Source organism: Brassica rapa, chromosome A01 (genome assembly GCF_000309985.2).
Source record: "Brassica rapa cultivar Chiifu-401-42 chromosome A01, CAAS_Brap_v3.01, whole genome shotgun sequence".
NCBI lineage: Eukaryota > Viridiplantae > Streptophyta > Magnoliopsida > Brassicales > Brassicaceae > Brassica > Brassica rapa.
In genome coordinates this window covers 19842717-19858217 of record NC_024795.2, presented here as the reverse complement: position 1 = coordinate 19858217, position 15501 = coordinate 19842717, and the positions used below count along the sequence as shown (strand labels likewise).

At 36.7% G+C, this 15501-nt stretch overlaps 2 protein-coding genes across 3 annotated transcripts; both read left to right on the top strand.

Annotated features, from left to right (window-relative positions):
* Positions 1-304: 304 nt before the first annotated feature.
* On the top strand, positions 305-3110 carry LOC103831655 (uncharacterized GPI-anchored protein At1g61900). 2 transcript variants are annotated; one of them, XM_009107564.3, is made up of 8 exons: positions 305-721; positions 1015-1137; positions 1227-1808; positions 1882-2127; positions 2235-2246; positions 2345-2482; positions 2558-2602; positions 2676-3110. In XM_009107564.3, the coding sequence occupies exons 1-8, from the start codon at positions 652-654 to the stop codon at positions 2747-2749; spliced, it is 1290 nt and encodes a 429-aa protein (XP_009105812.1). In that variant the 5' UTR covers positions 305-651; the 3' UTR covers positions 2750-3110. The 2 variants fall into 2 exon arrangements, with proteins under 2 accessions (XP_009105812.1, XP_009105804.1); XM_009107556.3 differs by having other exon boundaries at positions 312-721; positions 2339-2482.
* Positions 3111-4726: 1616 nt separating this feature from the next.
* Positions 4727-8511, top strand: LOC103833152. The gene has a single exon (XM_009109253.2). The coding sequence runs from the start codon at positions 6922-6924 to the stop codon at positions 8452-8454; it is 1533 nt and encodes a 510-aa protein (XP_009107501.2). The 5' UTR covers positions 4727-6921; the 3' UTR covers positions 8455-8511.
* The last annotated feature ends 6990 nt before the right edge of the window (positions 8512-15501 follow it).

Below are 15501 nucleotides of genomic sequence, written 5' to 3'. Positions count from 1 at the left end.
AAAGCCACTCGCGTAGGATCGATCGTGAATGACTTTTGTCCACAACTCTTAGAATGTCTGGAACCAATTCAAAATTTTCATTCACTATTACTCCAACGGTTATCTAATTCTCGGTACGCTGAACATCGAATCAACTAGAAGTGCAGTAGAGTAGACTAGTGGTTAAGATAAATTCATGGATCAATTTTGGTTTACTATTTAATTTCCGGTTATGTGAAGAGATTAAGATTTAGAGGTAGAGTGAGTGAGAGAGAAAATGGTGGGAATTTAATGGGAAGAGAGAGAGAGAGAGAGAGAGAGCGGTGTTCAAAAGAAAAAGAGAGAGAGAGAGTAATAAATGTCTTCTCAAAGCGGTACCTTCTCCTCTTCCACAGCAGAGTGTGAACGAAGACAGCTGTTTCTGCGTTTCTTCTTCTTTGTTTGTGTGCCTATCTTCTCTTCCAAGATTTTGTGTTGAAAATCGCAGAAAGCGACTTTCTCTTCTTGTTCTTTTCTTTTTCTTTTTACCAAGATTGTGATTTCTCGGACTCTCGGTAGTGGGAAAAAGACAGAGAATCTCAGTCCATAACCTATATCTCTCTCTGTCTTTTTGTCTGTTAAAAAATTCAGCTTTTTTTTTTTTTTGCTGGGCTCGAGAGGAAGGGGGAGAAAATGACGACAAGAGCAGAATTCGAGATGGGTCTCTTCGTGCTTCTTCAATTCATGTTTATGCTATCTCTATGTGAGTTCTTATTCTCTTCATGAATTGGGATTTTAAGGCAAAAGGGGTTTCACTTTAACTGATTGCTACATTTCTTCACACAAAGTTTGATTTTTTTTTCACATGTTCTGGAACAATCTTGTTGTTTATTGTGATGGGTCATCGTAAATTTGCTCTCTTTCTGTTGAGCTAAACTGGGGGTTATAAGCTTCATAGTGTTTAGATTGGGGTTTATAGTTTACAAATTAGGTTTCTTTTAAGATAATATTTTAGTCTATAAGAGTGTGATGATTTTGATTGTTTTTGTTTGAAAGGTTCATCAGAGGAGTTGTTACCAGAGATATCATCACCAGATACTTCTCCTCAACCATTTCTTCCCTTCATTGCACCTTCTCCTATGGTTCCATTCATCAACACCACCATTCCCAAACTATCCGGTTTGTTCTCCATTCTAGTTTGCCTTTTGGTATAATATATGTATGTGAAAGAATCTCTATACCAATCTGAGTTTAAATATCTTTTCCAGGGCTTTGCTCGCTTAATTTCACTGCTTCCGAGGGTTTGATTCAGACTACTTCACACAACTGTTGGACTGTCTTTGCTCCTCTGTTAGCCAATGTCATGTGCTGTCCTCAGCTAGATGCTACTCTCACCATAACCCTCGGCAAAGCCAGCAAAGAAACTGGCCTGCTTGCCTTAAACAGAACCCAGTCTAAGCACTGTGTCTCGGACTTGGAGAAAATCTTGGTAGCCAAAGGCGCTTCGAGTAAGCTCAGGAGTATATGTTCACTTTACTCGTCGAACCTCACTGCTTCTTCGTGCCCTGTGATCAACGTCGACGAGTTTGAAAGCGCGGCGGATACATCAAAGCTTCTTTTGGCTTGTGAGAAAGTTGATCCTGTGAAGGAGTGTTGCGAGCAGGCTTGCCAAAACGCCATACTCGACGCAGCTACTAATATAACTCTGAAAGCATCTGAGCCTCTGACGGATAACTCGGTTAGGATCAATGACTGCAAGAACGTGGTACAACGCTGGCTAGCTACTAAGCTTGAACCTTCTCAAGCTAAGGAAACTCTCAGAGGATTAGCAAACTGCAAAATCAATAGAGGTTAAAAGCAAATCAGAATTAACTTTTGAGTTTTGGTGGACAATGTCACATGATCTTATTTGTTTTTTTTCAGTCTGTCCTCTTGTCTTTCCGGACATGAGAGACATAAGTGGTAACTGCAGCAACGAACTGAGTAACCAAATGGGTTGTTGTGGTGCAATGGAGAGTTACGTGTCTCATCTGCAAAAGCAAGCACTTATAACTAATTTGCAAGCTTTGGACTGCGCGACCTCTCTGGGGACAGAGCTACAGAAGCTAAACATCACTAAGAATGTCTTCAGCGTTTGTCATATAAGTCTCAAAGACTTCTCTCTTCAAGGTTCCTCTACTTTATACTCTCTCAACTTGTATTTTTTTTCTAATTTCAATTATAAATTTTTATTAACCTGGTTGTGTTTATTTTATGTGCTTTGATGCTGCAAACAGTTGGAAGCCAAGGTGTGAATTAAACTCCCTCGATTTTTATCATGTTGGAAACTTGAGAATCATTTTTTTTATAATTTCTTATTTATTTTTGTTGGTTAAAAAAGAATCAGGTTGTCTATTACCAAGCTTACCATCAGATGCAATATTCGATCAAGACACGGGAATAAGCTTCACTTGTGATCTCAATGACAACATTCCTGCCCCATGGTCTTCTTCTTCATCTTCATCAGCCTCTACATGTAAAAAACGTGCGTGTTTATTAGGTTCCACAATTTTTTTTATTTCTTTTGTGCTTTAACTTTGGTCTTTTTTTTTTCTTGCAGCTGTTACAATCCCTGCTCTTCCTGCTGCCGCCTCCTCTCAACCTGGTAAGTTTATCCTCTCTCTCAACTGTTAAGTATGACAAGTCTGAAATGTCTATCCTCGTTTTTGGTCTCTCAGGTCTCTACAATGAAGGAGTAACACGTTTGGTGATCTTTGTACTGTCTCTGGTTCTTGTGATACTACTGTCATGATACCAGAACTAAGCCTGGTCCACTCTCAATCTCACACCGGTTTACTAGTCAGCTGTTTCTTCGTACCGGTAGAGTCAGCTGTGGAAGTCGTATGAAATGACCGGTTCAAGTGCTTGATTTGATGAGGTTATTTGGAAAGTCTTTTTTTTAATCTTTATTGATTCATGATTCTTGGAAACCTTTCTAATGTAAAGAAAAATGATCTTTTAGGGGTTCTATGTAGTGTAAGCTTACATAGTATGTTCGTTTTCATCCATTCTAATTTTTTATTTATTTATAGACTTTTGATTTCGGAAATCAAAAATACTACTTGAATAAGTTGTATGCAAAAAAAAAAATATATGTTATAAAATCTTGGGTATGCATCTGTTTAAATGTTTAGTGATGAAGTTGAAAAAATTAAAAAATCATAGTCATGTGCAGAACTGAAGGTATATGAGTTTGCACTGACTCGCACATGACAATAAATAAACGTTAAACTTTTCTTTGAGGTGACGATATTTCATATCTCATGTCACTAAGTTTGAGCGATGGCTTGTCATGGGACCAACAAGCTTATGGTTTTGAAGGAGCTTGAGCTGATTACTAAGCCTAAAAAAATGTCATCTTGTGCTTTCACCTTGAGATTGGATCTTTTAGGAGTCATGATGTCTCCTTTGACAAAATCATGACTTTGCCTAACGGAATAAATCATCTTTTATCCGTGTATTTGAAAGTTGTTCACAACATGCAAAATTTGGAAAGCTTTCACGTCTCAAACAATCGATCAAACATAACTGGGCTTTATAAACTATTAAATTTGGGCTTTATGCATTGACCTATTATTTGTGCTGTTTGGGTTCCATCGTGCATTGACGTATTACCTTCCCCGGGTTTTGTAATATTCCTGATTAAAATTAGGTTCTATATTCACCTTCTTTCTATAATGATATAAACATCTTTCGCCGGTTTTGTAATATTCCTAATTTTACTGAAGCTTAATCAGTGTATATAATTCAGTGGAAAAAATTACTCCACGTGAGTAACATACCATGCAAGCGTTGCAGAAAATGTAGGCTGAGTAGCAGGAGCAAACTTTTAATTTAGGGAAATTGGGAGACATAACTATAAGACAAGGCAAAATTAAGCCTGTAACCATAACATCTAAGAGGCTATGATATTTATACAATATATACTATTTTGTCTTTTTTCACTTTCACCTTTCTTTTCAAATTAATTTTATAAGTTTAAAAATAACTAATTCGGAATTTTTATATATCTACAAAAAATATAGACTTTTTTTTGTATATGAAATGTTTGAATTTTGTAAAACTAGTATCTATATATATAAAGAAATGTTTGCCTCTCTCCCGTGAAGCCACGTCATCAATTCGTGCGTTCTGGGAGTGACACGTGTCCTATTTTATATCTAGGGCCAAAATAAATGAATGCAGTTAAGGGTAATTGAACCCAGCACCTCTAGCACTGGTAATTTCTCTTAGAACCACTAGGCTAAAGTCACTTTTTATAAATATGTGGCCGCGAAAATACTTATTATCGTGTCAGCTGGAAGCCCATGCTTCTTCTGCTTGTGGCCAGGGCCTTTGTTGTACACGCTTTTATTAGTTTTGCTTTTAAAAGAAGGTATTTACAGTTATAAATGTTTTGTGACAGTGAATTAATGGTTGAAAAATCTCTATACATATGTCATTTTAAAATAACATCCAACTTCTATATATAGTCAATAAATATGTTCATGTTATATTTTAGACTAAATATTTTCTCTTTTAAAAATATAGAAAACAATTTTTTTAGTCTACAAGCAAATGTTGTAGAGCAAGTATGCATTATACAAAATAATATATATTTAAAATCCATACACAAAAACATAAAAGTTGTTATAGGCCTCTTTCTGACACAGACACACTCCACTATGAATAATAATTAAAAAAAAACAGTATTGTCATCAAACTTTATCACAAATCCACATTTATACATCTATGAGTTGGACAATTAGTTAATTTGATACAATACCAAAGCAAGAATAATCGAAAAACAACTATACCACCGCATACTAATAAGTAAGACATAACAGATAACCAAATTCTTGAATCTTAAAACAAATTTCAACTCGAGCATTTAGTGAATATCAAATTAACTAATATCCCGCCCGTAGGACGGGCCGACCCTAGTATATTTATAAAATTGAATATTTACAGTTATACTAAGGTTATGTTCTATTCTATTTTGGAATATAGAATATAATTATAATTATACAATCTCATTCTTTCATTTCACTGTCCTCTCTTTTCTTTTCTTTTTTTGTCAAAGAAATTTTCATTTCAAAAGTGTGAAGTCAACTGACTTGGGATCCAAACAACTCAAACAAAGGAAAGCAGAACCAATAGGCTTAATCAAAACAAATAACAAAGAACTCCCCCAGAAAGTAAAGAGAATAGGCTTGACGATCAGCAGGATGAGATGATCTCAATTTTGCCAGTCTTTAGTGATGCTGAGCCAGAGATATTATCTACCAGATATTGCTTCCTGAAGGATACGTTCTTCAAGCCACGCCGGCCTCTCTTTTCTATCAGTCTTTCTATATCCTTCCCTCTCTGCTTGCCTTGTTCCTTCTTTCTCTATATCTCTTTTTTTTTTCTTTATAATATGTAATGTTAAAATAATATATTATTGTATTATATTTTATTTACGAAACATAGAATAGATTTATAGTTATTATATTTTTTTTTTTTACTCTCTCTCTCTTCTTCCTCCCCCATTCTCCCTTCCTATTTCTCCCTCCCTCCCTCTCTCTCTCTCTCTCATATATAGTTTTTCACATACATAATCATCAAATATAAAATAATATTTTTTTTTCTAATTTGTATTATAACAATCAAATATGCTTTTTATATGCTATAACATACATTTAAACATCTATTTTACAATAATTATGTTCTTTCATATTAAACATTGTGTTTACTTTACTGAATATTACAAATAAATAATACCCAAAAACTAAATGTTTTTTATAGTTATATTTTTCTTTCAAATGATCTATTCTATATTGATATTATAAATAGAATAGTATCTAACTGTTATGTGACATACAAACGCTCACGCGTTACGGAGAAGTCTAACATCTATTTATGTGATAAATAGACACACTTCCCAAGCCATGTATATATTCTTAATTCTTTTCTCAATATGGTTATATCACAAATTCTTCCTTTAATTTATTATGAGTCCAAACAATGGATTCAATAAGTTTTTGTCAATAACCACACCCGCTGAATAGAAACATAAAACTGAAAGCCCATACAGAATGAGCACCTAGGAAAAAAAGACCATATGCAGATAACGAAGAACCATAAGATTGAATTACCTGAAATGTTTGTGCCCATAAGAAATCGCGGAGCCACCCATTAATAGTAATGAAACTCTGTGCAAAGTTTCCTCCGGTAATATGAGTTACCACTCCTTGATCGCTTATACTCTTTTCTTGAGAATTGATTCAATTATATAATTTTCTTGAACTTGCACAAAATTGTTACCATCTCTTAATTGTTTGGATATCCAGTGTTGTTTCAAATTTTTATAAGTCCTATCAAAATAATAATCAAAGAAATATTAAAGATGATATATTTTAAATAGTTAGTCTTACATATTTTTAAAAATATATTATAGATATTACATTTAGAATTGTAATTAAATTTAAAGTTTTGACCTTTGATTTGTAAATCTATTTAAAATTTAAGAATATTTTTGAAAAAAATGTTATTCAACCTCTCCATCTTTATTTGATGTCTTAATTTCTAACATTTGTTTTATCTGGTGTCCTTTCCCAGGAAAAGAAAAAAGATTTGTCTTATGGTAAAAATGTCTTTGGTTTTAAGTAATTACTTTTTATTGTTGTTTTGAGTTCTATGTATTATAATATATCTATGTTTATCTTTTCTGATATAAAGAGAAACTGTATTTATATACCTTCCCTTTTTTGGGCTTTAGTTTCTCTCTCGCTAAGTATCCTTTTTTAGTGAGTGGAGCACAGCTGTCTTTCTAAAAAGTGACACGTCCACCACAAAACTTATCTCTTCTGGTAGTTTTGCGGTGTAATCTTCAAAAATCTAGGGTTTGTTCATAACTTTTACCGGCGGAGAAGTTAAATTTCCAGAAATTTCTGTAAAATCAAGATGTCATACGCTATGGATAAAGCGTTGATGGCTCTATCGTTGGAAGAGGAAGATGAACCGTTCGATATGCCTGATCTTCCTCAGTACAAATCGTGTGAAAGGAACTCCCGAAGTATTATCGGAAGGATTCTTAATCCAGACTGCCAGAAGATGCCGGGTTTGATTCGCGAGATGCCAAGAACGTGGCAGAAGCAAGGGAAAGTTAGAGGAATAGCTTTGTCCAAGGAACGGTTCCAGTTTGTTTTCGATCATGAACATGATCTGCTGGAGGTTCTAGAAAAAGGTGTTCATACCTTCAACGACTGGACTTTAGCGATTGATCGATGGGTGGAGAAGCCCCCTGAGGATTACTTACAGTTCATCCCTTTATGGGTTCAAATCAGAAATCTCCCTGTCAATTATTATACGAAGGAAGCTATTACCGCTCTTGGTGAGAAGATAGGTGCAGTCAAGGTGGTTGCTTTTGATCCTGACAAGCCACAAGTGCAAGACTATGTAAGGATCCAAGTACGTTTCGATGTCTCCAGACCACTACGGAAATCAAAAGTTGTTAATCTTCCGGAGGGAGGCTCTGCAGTGGTTCTCTTTAACTATGAGAGAATAAGAAAGCGATGCTATGAATGTCAAAGATTGAACCACGAAAAAGATATTTGTCCACTTCTGAATAGGAATCGACGGGAGGCTGCTGCTCTGAGGAGTGAGCGGGTTATCATGGACAGTCATAGAAATGAAGTCATCTTGCATCAAGACGATCCTCTGTTTGGGGTTCTTTCTGAAGATCAAGTTGGAATCTGCAAGATGACAGGAAGAAGGAAAATAGCGCCAGAGGTTTTGGAAGAAATGAGAAGATATTTATTAATGGCAACAGAAGAAGATAAGAAGATTAGAATTGACCGGGTCAGATCATCAGTAGCTGAAGCGGAGAAGGACCCTTTTCTGCAGAAGACAATGTTGCGCCTAGAAACTGCTCCGACCTTTACCAATCAAATTGACAAAGGAAAGGGTGTTGTCTATGATTTCGACCTTAATACTTCCGCTGAGCCAAGATTGGAAGACAAAGATTCTGCTGACAAACTGATGGCTTCTGCAATCAAAGCTAATATCGAAGGTAGCTTGGTTCATCGCTGGGAAGATTTGAGGGTATCAGATAGAAAGGCGGATCTTGGGAGTATTGTTCATCAGGCCTTCCTTCCTCATGAACCTTCCTCGTCAAGGGTGTCAGAGAGAGGTCATGATTCGACAGCAAGCTTACATGGGAACTCTACGGAATATGGTCCTGGATACTTTGTGTCCAAGCCATCCGGGGTTGTCCACAAAAGCTCTAAATCGAGGAGAAGACCTTACATCAAAAAAAGACGTGAACAACAAGGTCAGTCATCAGGAATTCTTCACCAGCTCTACGGTGAAAACGAAGGAGCAGAGAAGCTCGGTTCTAAAAGAAAGGCGGAAGACGCTATTTTGAAGGGTGACAAAATGGCGCGACTCAAAGAATCAAGGGTGGTCCCAATGGAGGGACCGCCGAAGCCTCAATGAGCATTATCTCCTGGAATTGTCAGGGCCTGGGGCGGCCTCAGGGTCTGACAATTCAACGCCTTAGGGAAATGCGTCAAAAACGTTTCCCTGAGGTGCTACTGCTTATGGAAACTATGAATACTAGGAATGTTTTGGTTGACCTTCAGGTCTGGTTGGGCTATGATCATGTATATACGGTGGATCCTGTTGGACATGCTGGGGGTTTGGCTATTTTTTGGAAGAAATCTGTAAATATAAAGTTTCTGGATGTGCATAAGAACTTGGTTGATTGTATAATTCAGTTTGGCGACACCTCTTTTTTTGCGTCTTGTATCTACGGGCCGACGCATTATAAAAGAAGGGTCGATCTCTGGGAAAGGATCAGTATAATAGGTGTGAATAGAAAGGAAAGCTGGTGCGTCTTTGGTGATTTTAATGATATTTTGCATAACGGAGAAAAGACGGGTGGTGTCTGGAGACAAGATGAGTCCTTCGCTCCTTTCAATCAAATGATTAATGCTTGCAAGCTAGAAGAGCTTCAGAGTCATGGGAACGGTTTTACTTGGAGCGGGTTAAGGAGTAACTCTTGGGTTCATACCAGACTAGACAGATGTTTTGGAAACAGGGCTTGGTTCAAGAAGTTCCCTTGCTCTAACCAGACGTTTTTAGATAAGCGTGGATCGGATCACAGGCCTGTTCTTATACATCTGATTGAAAGCCAAGAAAAGTACAGAGGTTGGTTCCGGTTTGATAGAAGATTCTTGGAGGTAGAAGGGGTTCATGATAGTGTGGCAAATGCCTGGGATTTTGCTACAAGTAACGGTTTGGGCTCAGTCTCAAAGGCTCTAAAAGCTTGCAGAAGATCTCTAAGCGGTCTAAAGAAGCATTCAAACATGAATTCAGGCGATAGAATTCACCAAGCTGAAGCTGCTCTGGAGCATGAATAATCAGCTTTACAACAATCAACTGCTCGAATTCGATTGCTGAAAGAAGATCTGGTTAAGGCCCAGAGAGATGAAGAGACATACTGGTGGCAGAAGAGCAGAGACAAATGGCTTAGTCGAGGGGATCGTAACTCTCATTTTTTTCACATCTCTGTGAACGCTGCTCGTGCAAGGAATAACATTGACAAGCTTGTCAACGCCGACGGAGAGGAGGTCTTCTCAGAGGCTGCTAAGGGTGAAGTTGCAGTAGACTTTTTCAGAAATCTCTTCAGGTCAACGAACCCTGCTCCATTTACTGACTGGTTCAACGATATGCAACCAAGAGTTTCTGATCAACTAAACATGGATCTGTTGAGACCTGTGACGAATTTGGAAATCAAAGAAGCGGTTTTTTCAATAAATCCGACGAAAGCTCCAGGCCCTGACGGTATGTCAGCCCTTTTCTTTCAGAAATTCTGGACTATCATTGAAGAGCAAGTGATAGCGGAGGTGCAGAAATTCTTTAACTTTGGTATTCTCCCAAAGGAATGGAATTACACACACTTGTGTCTGATCCCTAAGATTGCAGATCCAAAGACAGTTTCAGATTTAAGACCTATTAGTCTTTGTTCGGTGATCTACAAGATTGTTTCAAAGATTATGGTCAGAAGACTTCAGCCTTGGTTGCAGGTCTTGATCTCTCCAACGCAGTCTGCATTTGTCTCCCAGAGACTGATGTCTGACAACATCACCATTGCGCACGAGTTAGTCCACTCGCTAGGGACTTCAGGCTCGTTTGCTTCAGACTTTATGGTGGTAAAGACAGATATGTCAAAGGCTTTTGACAGAGTGGAATGGGGTTATTTGAGATCACTCCTGCTGGCGCTTGGATTCAATGAGAGATGGGTTAATTTGATCATGAAATGCGTCACCACAGTAACGTATTCAATTCTGATTAATGACCAGCCTCATGGAATGATTACGCCTAAAAGGGGTCTTAGGCAGGGAGATCCCCTATCCCCTTTTCTGTTTGTGCTGTGTACGGAGGGTTTAACTCATTTGCTGTCAAAGGCTGAAAGGGAGAACATATTGTCAGGTCTGAGATTTGGGGAGCACGGTCCCTCTATTCATCATCTTCTTTTCGCTGATGATTGTTTATTCTCTTGCAAAGCTGATGAAGATCAGAGTAAGACTTTGATAGAAATACTACATCGCTATGGAGCAGTCACTGGTCAGTCGATCAACCCAATTAAATCTTCTATTATCTTCGGGAAAGACGTTCTTGAGGAGAACAAAACTAAAGTAAAGCAGAAATTGGGTATTGAATCAGAAGGTGGTGAGTCCAAGTACTTAGGACTTCCAGAATGCTTCAAAGGGTCAAAGATAAAGCTCTTTGCCTATCTTAAAGAGCGGTTAGGTAGGAGGATCTCGGGCTGGCATGCTAGAACGCTCTCTCAAGGTGGAAAAGAGGTGTTGATAAAAGCAGTGGGATCAGCTTTACCTGTCTCTGCTATGTCGGTTTTCAAAATACCAAAGACGGTCATTTTTACTCTCTCGAATGCTCTAGCATCTTTCTGGTGGAGTAATGTTGAGCACAAAAGGAAAATCCACTGGTTGAGCTGGGAGAAAATGTGCTTACCAAAGGCTTTGGGGGGTATGGGCTTTAAAGATTTAGAGTCTTTTAACCAGGCTCTCTTGGCAAAACAAGCGTGGAGGATCTTACACTTTGATGACTGTCTGATGGCGAGAGTGCTTAAAGGTAAATACTTTGAAAGTTCTTCTTTCTTGAATGCGCAGTTAGGAAGAAGACCTTCATATGCTTGGCGCAGTATTCTTAATGGGAGAGAGCTACTGATGCAAGGGCTGAAGATATCAGTAGGTAATGGAACTAGCCTAAAGGTTTGGTCTGATCCTTGGATGGAGGATGAGGATGGTTTGTGCAGGCCTCCTCTGAGGAAACAAAGTTTTTTCGACGCGAACCTGCAAGTCTCTTCACTGATCAACGCTCAAACAAGAAGATGGAGCCGCAGTCGTTTGCAAGAGCTCTTTGTTCCTGCAGATATTAAAGTTCTTATGCGCAATCAACCGGTGGTATCAGAGCCAGATTCCTCTTTTTGGAAGCACACTCTAAATGGAATCTACTCTGTCAAAACTGGATATGACCTTGCTTTTTGGAGAAACAACTCGGCTCTCCTTCACTTACAGCAAGCTCAACCGTCTCTGCATCCCTTGACGGCTCAGGTATGGAATCTGAAGGCTCCTCCAAAGGTTAAGGTCTTCGTATGGAAAGCTCTTTCTGGAGCTTTATCTGTCTTTGATTGCCTTAGTGCCCGAGGAATAAAATGTGACACGGTATGCCAATCATGTGGAGAGGACGGTGAGTCTATTAACCATGTTTTGTTCTCCTGTACATTGGCAAGACAAGTGTGGGCAGTTTCAGGGTTTCCTTCGCCTCGGGGTGGGTTTGATGCTGCGTCTATTTATGCGAACATGGCCTTCCTTTTTAATTCCTTGCAAGTTGATGAAACAATGAGTGAAATGACGAAGGTTTTCCCGTGGATACTTTGGTATTTATGGAAAAACAGGAATCGTTTGCTATTTGAAGGTTTATTGTTCGACAGTGAGCATTTGGGAAACAAAGCTCGAGAGGAAACCCGTTTATGGTATGTAGCTCAGAATTTGGAAAGGAGGGCATATGATCATAGGGATCCATCTATCCAAACCCCAGTTGCTTGGAAGTGCCCTCCGGTGGATTTCCTCAAGTGCAATATTGGTTTCAAATGGGAGAAGAAAAAGAAAATTGCAGGGGCGGCTTGGGTAGTGAGAGACTCATCAGGTACAGTTCTTCTCCATAGCAGACGGTCTTTTGGGGAAGTGGAATCGAAAAGTGAAGCCCAGTTTGTCAGTGTTGCTTGGGCTATTGAAAGCATGAAGAATCACAGATACTTAAAGGTACACTTTGCTTTTGAAGGAAGAATGCTAGTAAATGCCATCATCAGACCTCGCGAATGGCCTTCCTTCAAGTTCAAAGTGATGGAAATCAGATTATTACTAAGAAATTTTTTGGCATGGCGGGTGCTCTGTGAATCGTTTGAAGCTAACAGAGGAGCACGCCTTATAGCTACTAGTGCAGTTCAGGACTTCAGATTTCAATCCTACGTTGCAACTGGTGCACCTCGATGGTGCTCTCATGTTTTTTGATGTTTATATACCTCCTTTGGTTAGTCTGTGTTGTACAAAAACTTGAACCCTTTGTCGTATGAATGCAATATACTAGATGGCAAAAAAAAAAAAAAAAGAGAAACTGTATTTCACAAGTTTATCTTACATAAATTACAAAAAAAAAGTTTATCTTACATACTTATCCACCGAATTCGTCTTTTTGTCAAGTCCAACTGCGCGCGGTATTAAAATAATGTGGTATTGAGATATTCACATATTCAGGACCATCTGAGACTAGGGGTCTTGTAGATTTTTGTATATATACTTTGTATGATGTAAAATGCTCACCTCTTAGAAAATGCAATAGTCTATAGTATCTTTGCCTTAACGTTAAATAGATTTTCTTATATCTAATAAACGTGAACTAGTATAAAATAACAAAACTGCTAACTACGTAGAAGTGGTCTAATATAATAGTAGATAGATTACTAGGAGATCTGGATTAAAATCAACCACGACACTATATCTGTGTGGTCATGAATTAACTTCATTTGAATATCTGAAAATAAAATTATTAATAACTACATTTTTAAGAAATTGAGGCATTCCAAAGGTTCCATGATATCTTAAATTTATATCCTACTATATAAAAGGAGCTAAATCCTAGCTTCCTAAGCCTTGCCACATGAACAAAATAATCAGAACCAACCATTATGCCATGTCATTCTGGACTGGACTTTAAAAAAAAAACCAACCATTAAAATATGCGAAGAGTCACGGTTTAACCTCGTTCAACTCCAGTTACATCATAATAAAACAATGCATGCATTGATTGTTGATTATTAGTCTTCTAGCTACCACATATTTGTCATCCTAAATCAAAATCGATTTTTACAACTTTAACTTGCCCCATACTTAATATTCTTATAGCTGGTGAACAATTTAATTTAGGAAATCGTTATATTTCATGTCAAAAATGCCTACTGTATTCATTGAAAATTAAGTAACATATATTCTACCATTAGGATCAAGAACTCTAATCTGAAGACTATATATTCATCCCCTCTCACTCTGAAAAAACCACCACCGCCAACCGTTCAAGATTTTGTGTAAGTCAATATTTGAAAGTCACAATTTTGTCAATTTTTTGGCATAAGTGATATGTTTAAGAGTTGGATAGTTAAGTCCGTATGCGGTTGGGGACGTGGGGTTTGGCTCACCTTCCACTGTTTATTTTCAATTGTTTTAATAATAGATTCATATTGATAATCTGTGCGAACAAACGTATAAGATTTTAGTTGGTTAAGATTAAACATAGACCGACAATCTTCCGTCTTTAGCTATTGGTCTCCGCCAAAAAATTTTGATTTAATATAATAGTTCCTGCCTGCTAAGCTACTACAATTGTAGTTCACGTCTATTGGTCATATAAAATATTTAGTTTTTTTTTTGGCTTTATAAGATTTTAGTTTGTAATTAATCTCATGGTTCGATTTTATCCATTGAGACCTTTTTCACTATGTTTTATTATCAAACCATTTCACTTTGCCTAACATTTAAATATTCTTTCCTTTGTTTAAGGATTGATTGTTCCTCAATACCATGGTCAAACCAACCGCCAAAGATCTTCCGCTTATGGGAGGTATTTGGAATTTACAAGTGCATTTTTGAATCAAAAACATTATTAGTATTGATATATTAATTTAATACTTTAATCTAAATCTTTAATAAAACAAATATAAAATACAAATTATGTTTTATATATATATATATATATATATTTTTATATTTTTGACTATTTATATCTTATTAAATTTGAAGTGCACAAAAAAAAAAGAAAAGTTACATCTTATCTGATAAGATTCCAAATATATAAATACAATGCTACGTTTTGATTTTTGTTTATTGCTACGAAACGTTTTAAAAACTTGGGAAAAGGTAAAAATACAGACGACATGACCGACCACTCCTTTTCTCCTGGTTTGCAAGAATCTAATTGAGTTGCTTAATATTTGTTCCAAATTAATATATAGTCCCATCAGAATCATAAATTAATAATCTATCTCCATATAATTTTATATAAGTACTAAATAAAGATATTTTTGTTCATTTTATAGTTACAAAACTCTAATAAAACAAATATAAATATTATTAGTAAAATATGTTTTTTATTTAAAAATACAAATTATGAAAAAAACCACAATTAGTTCTTAATAAAAAAATCATGCTCCCAACTGTATCAACAGATTCGTCATTCACTCCTAGAAGACACATATAGGAATAATTAAATACTTTGGCAAAAAAAAACATTTTTGTGATGAAGATTCTTAGATGATGATCGTTTTCTATACAAACATGCGGCACCTCTACACCATTGTTTTAATCCCAAGAAAACACGTAGAAATCCATTAACACAAATATTAACATACTTTAATTAAATATGTAATCCGTGCGGAGCGCGGACACCGGCTCTAGTATTTTTAAAAACTGAATCCAGGATATCTTTAAATTATTAATATATATAAAAAAACTGCCATGTAGAAGGACGATACAAAGCTCCAATTTTCTACTGAAAGCTTATCCACACCGACCAGAGAAAAATAAATATTACTTTAGTGTCGATGAAAAATTCCAAAAAAAAAAATTCCAATTTTCCACGCGAAAACTAGCCACGTGCTTCTTAATTCAATATCAATAGACGTGGATCCAGTCAAAACCACGAGATTCTCGAGATTTCGATCTTACACCAGTAATATGTATATATCAAATTAATTGTAAGCTGAGGGATTCAATGTTTTAATCTGCCCCAAACCATACCGTAATTAATAGTAATATTTTTATATATATTATATATCTATATATTTTTATAATTGTTAAAACCGTATTGCAGTCAGTGGCGGAACCAGAAATTTTTCGTACTGGGATCGGAAAAAAAATCAAAACTATACTTCTTCTATTTTTTAATATAAGTCGTTCAAGAGAA

Bases quoted from the DNA above. Each gene is read 5' to 3' on its own strand.
- LOC103831655 (XM_009107556.3), top strand. From the start codon at position 652: ATGACGACAAGAGCAGAATTCGAGATGGGTCTCTTCGTGCTTCTTCAA. The intron at 2,483-2,557 runs GTGCGTGTTTAT...TTTTTCTTGCAG, and splicing joins AGCCTCTACATGTAAAAAAC to CTGTTACAATCCCTGCTCTT. The intron at 2,603-2,675 runs GTAAGTTTATCC...TTGGTCTCTCAG, and splicing joins TGCCGCCTCCTCTCAACCTG to GTCTCTACAATGAAGGAGTA.
- LOC103833152 (XM_009109253.2), top strand. From the start codon at position 6,922: ATGTCATACGCTATGGATAAAGCGTTGATGGCTCTATCGTTGGAAGAG.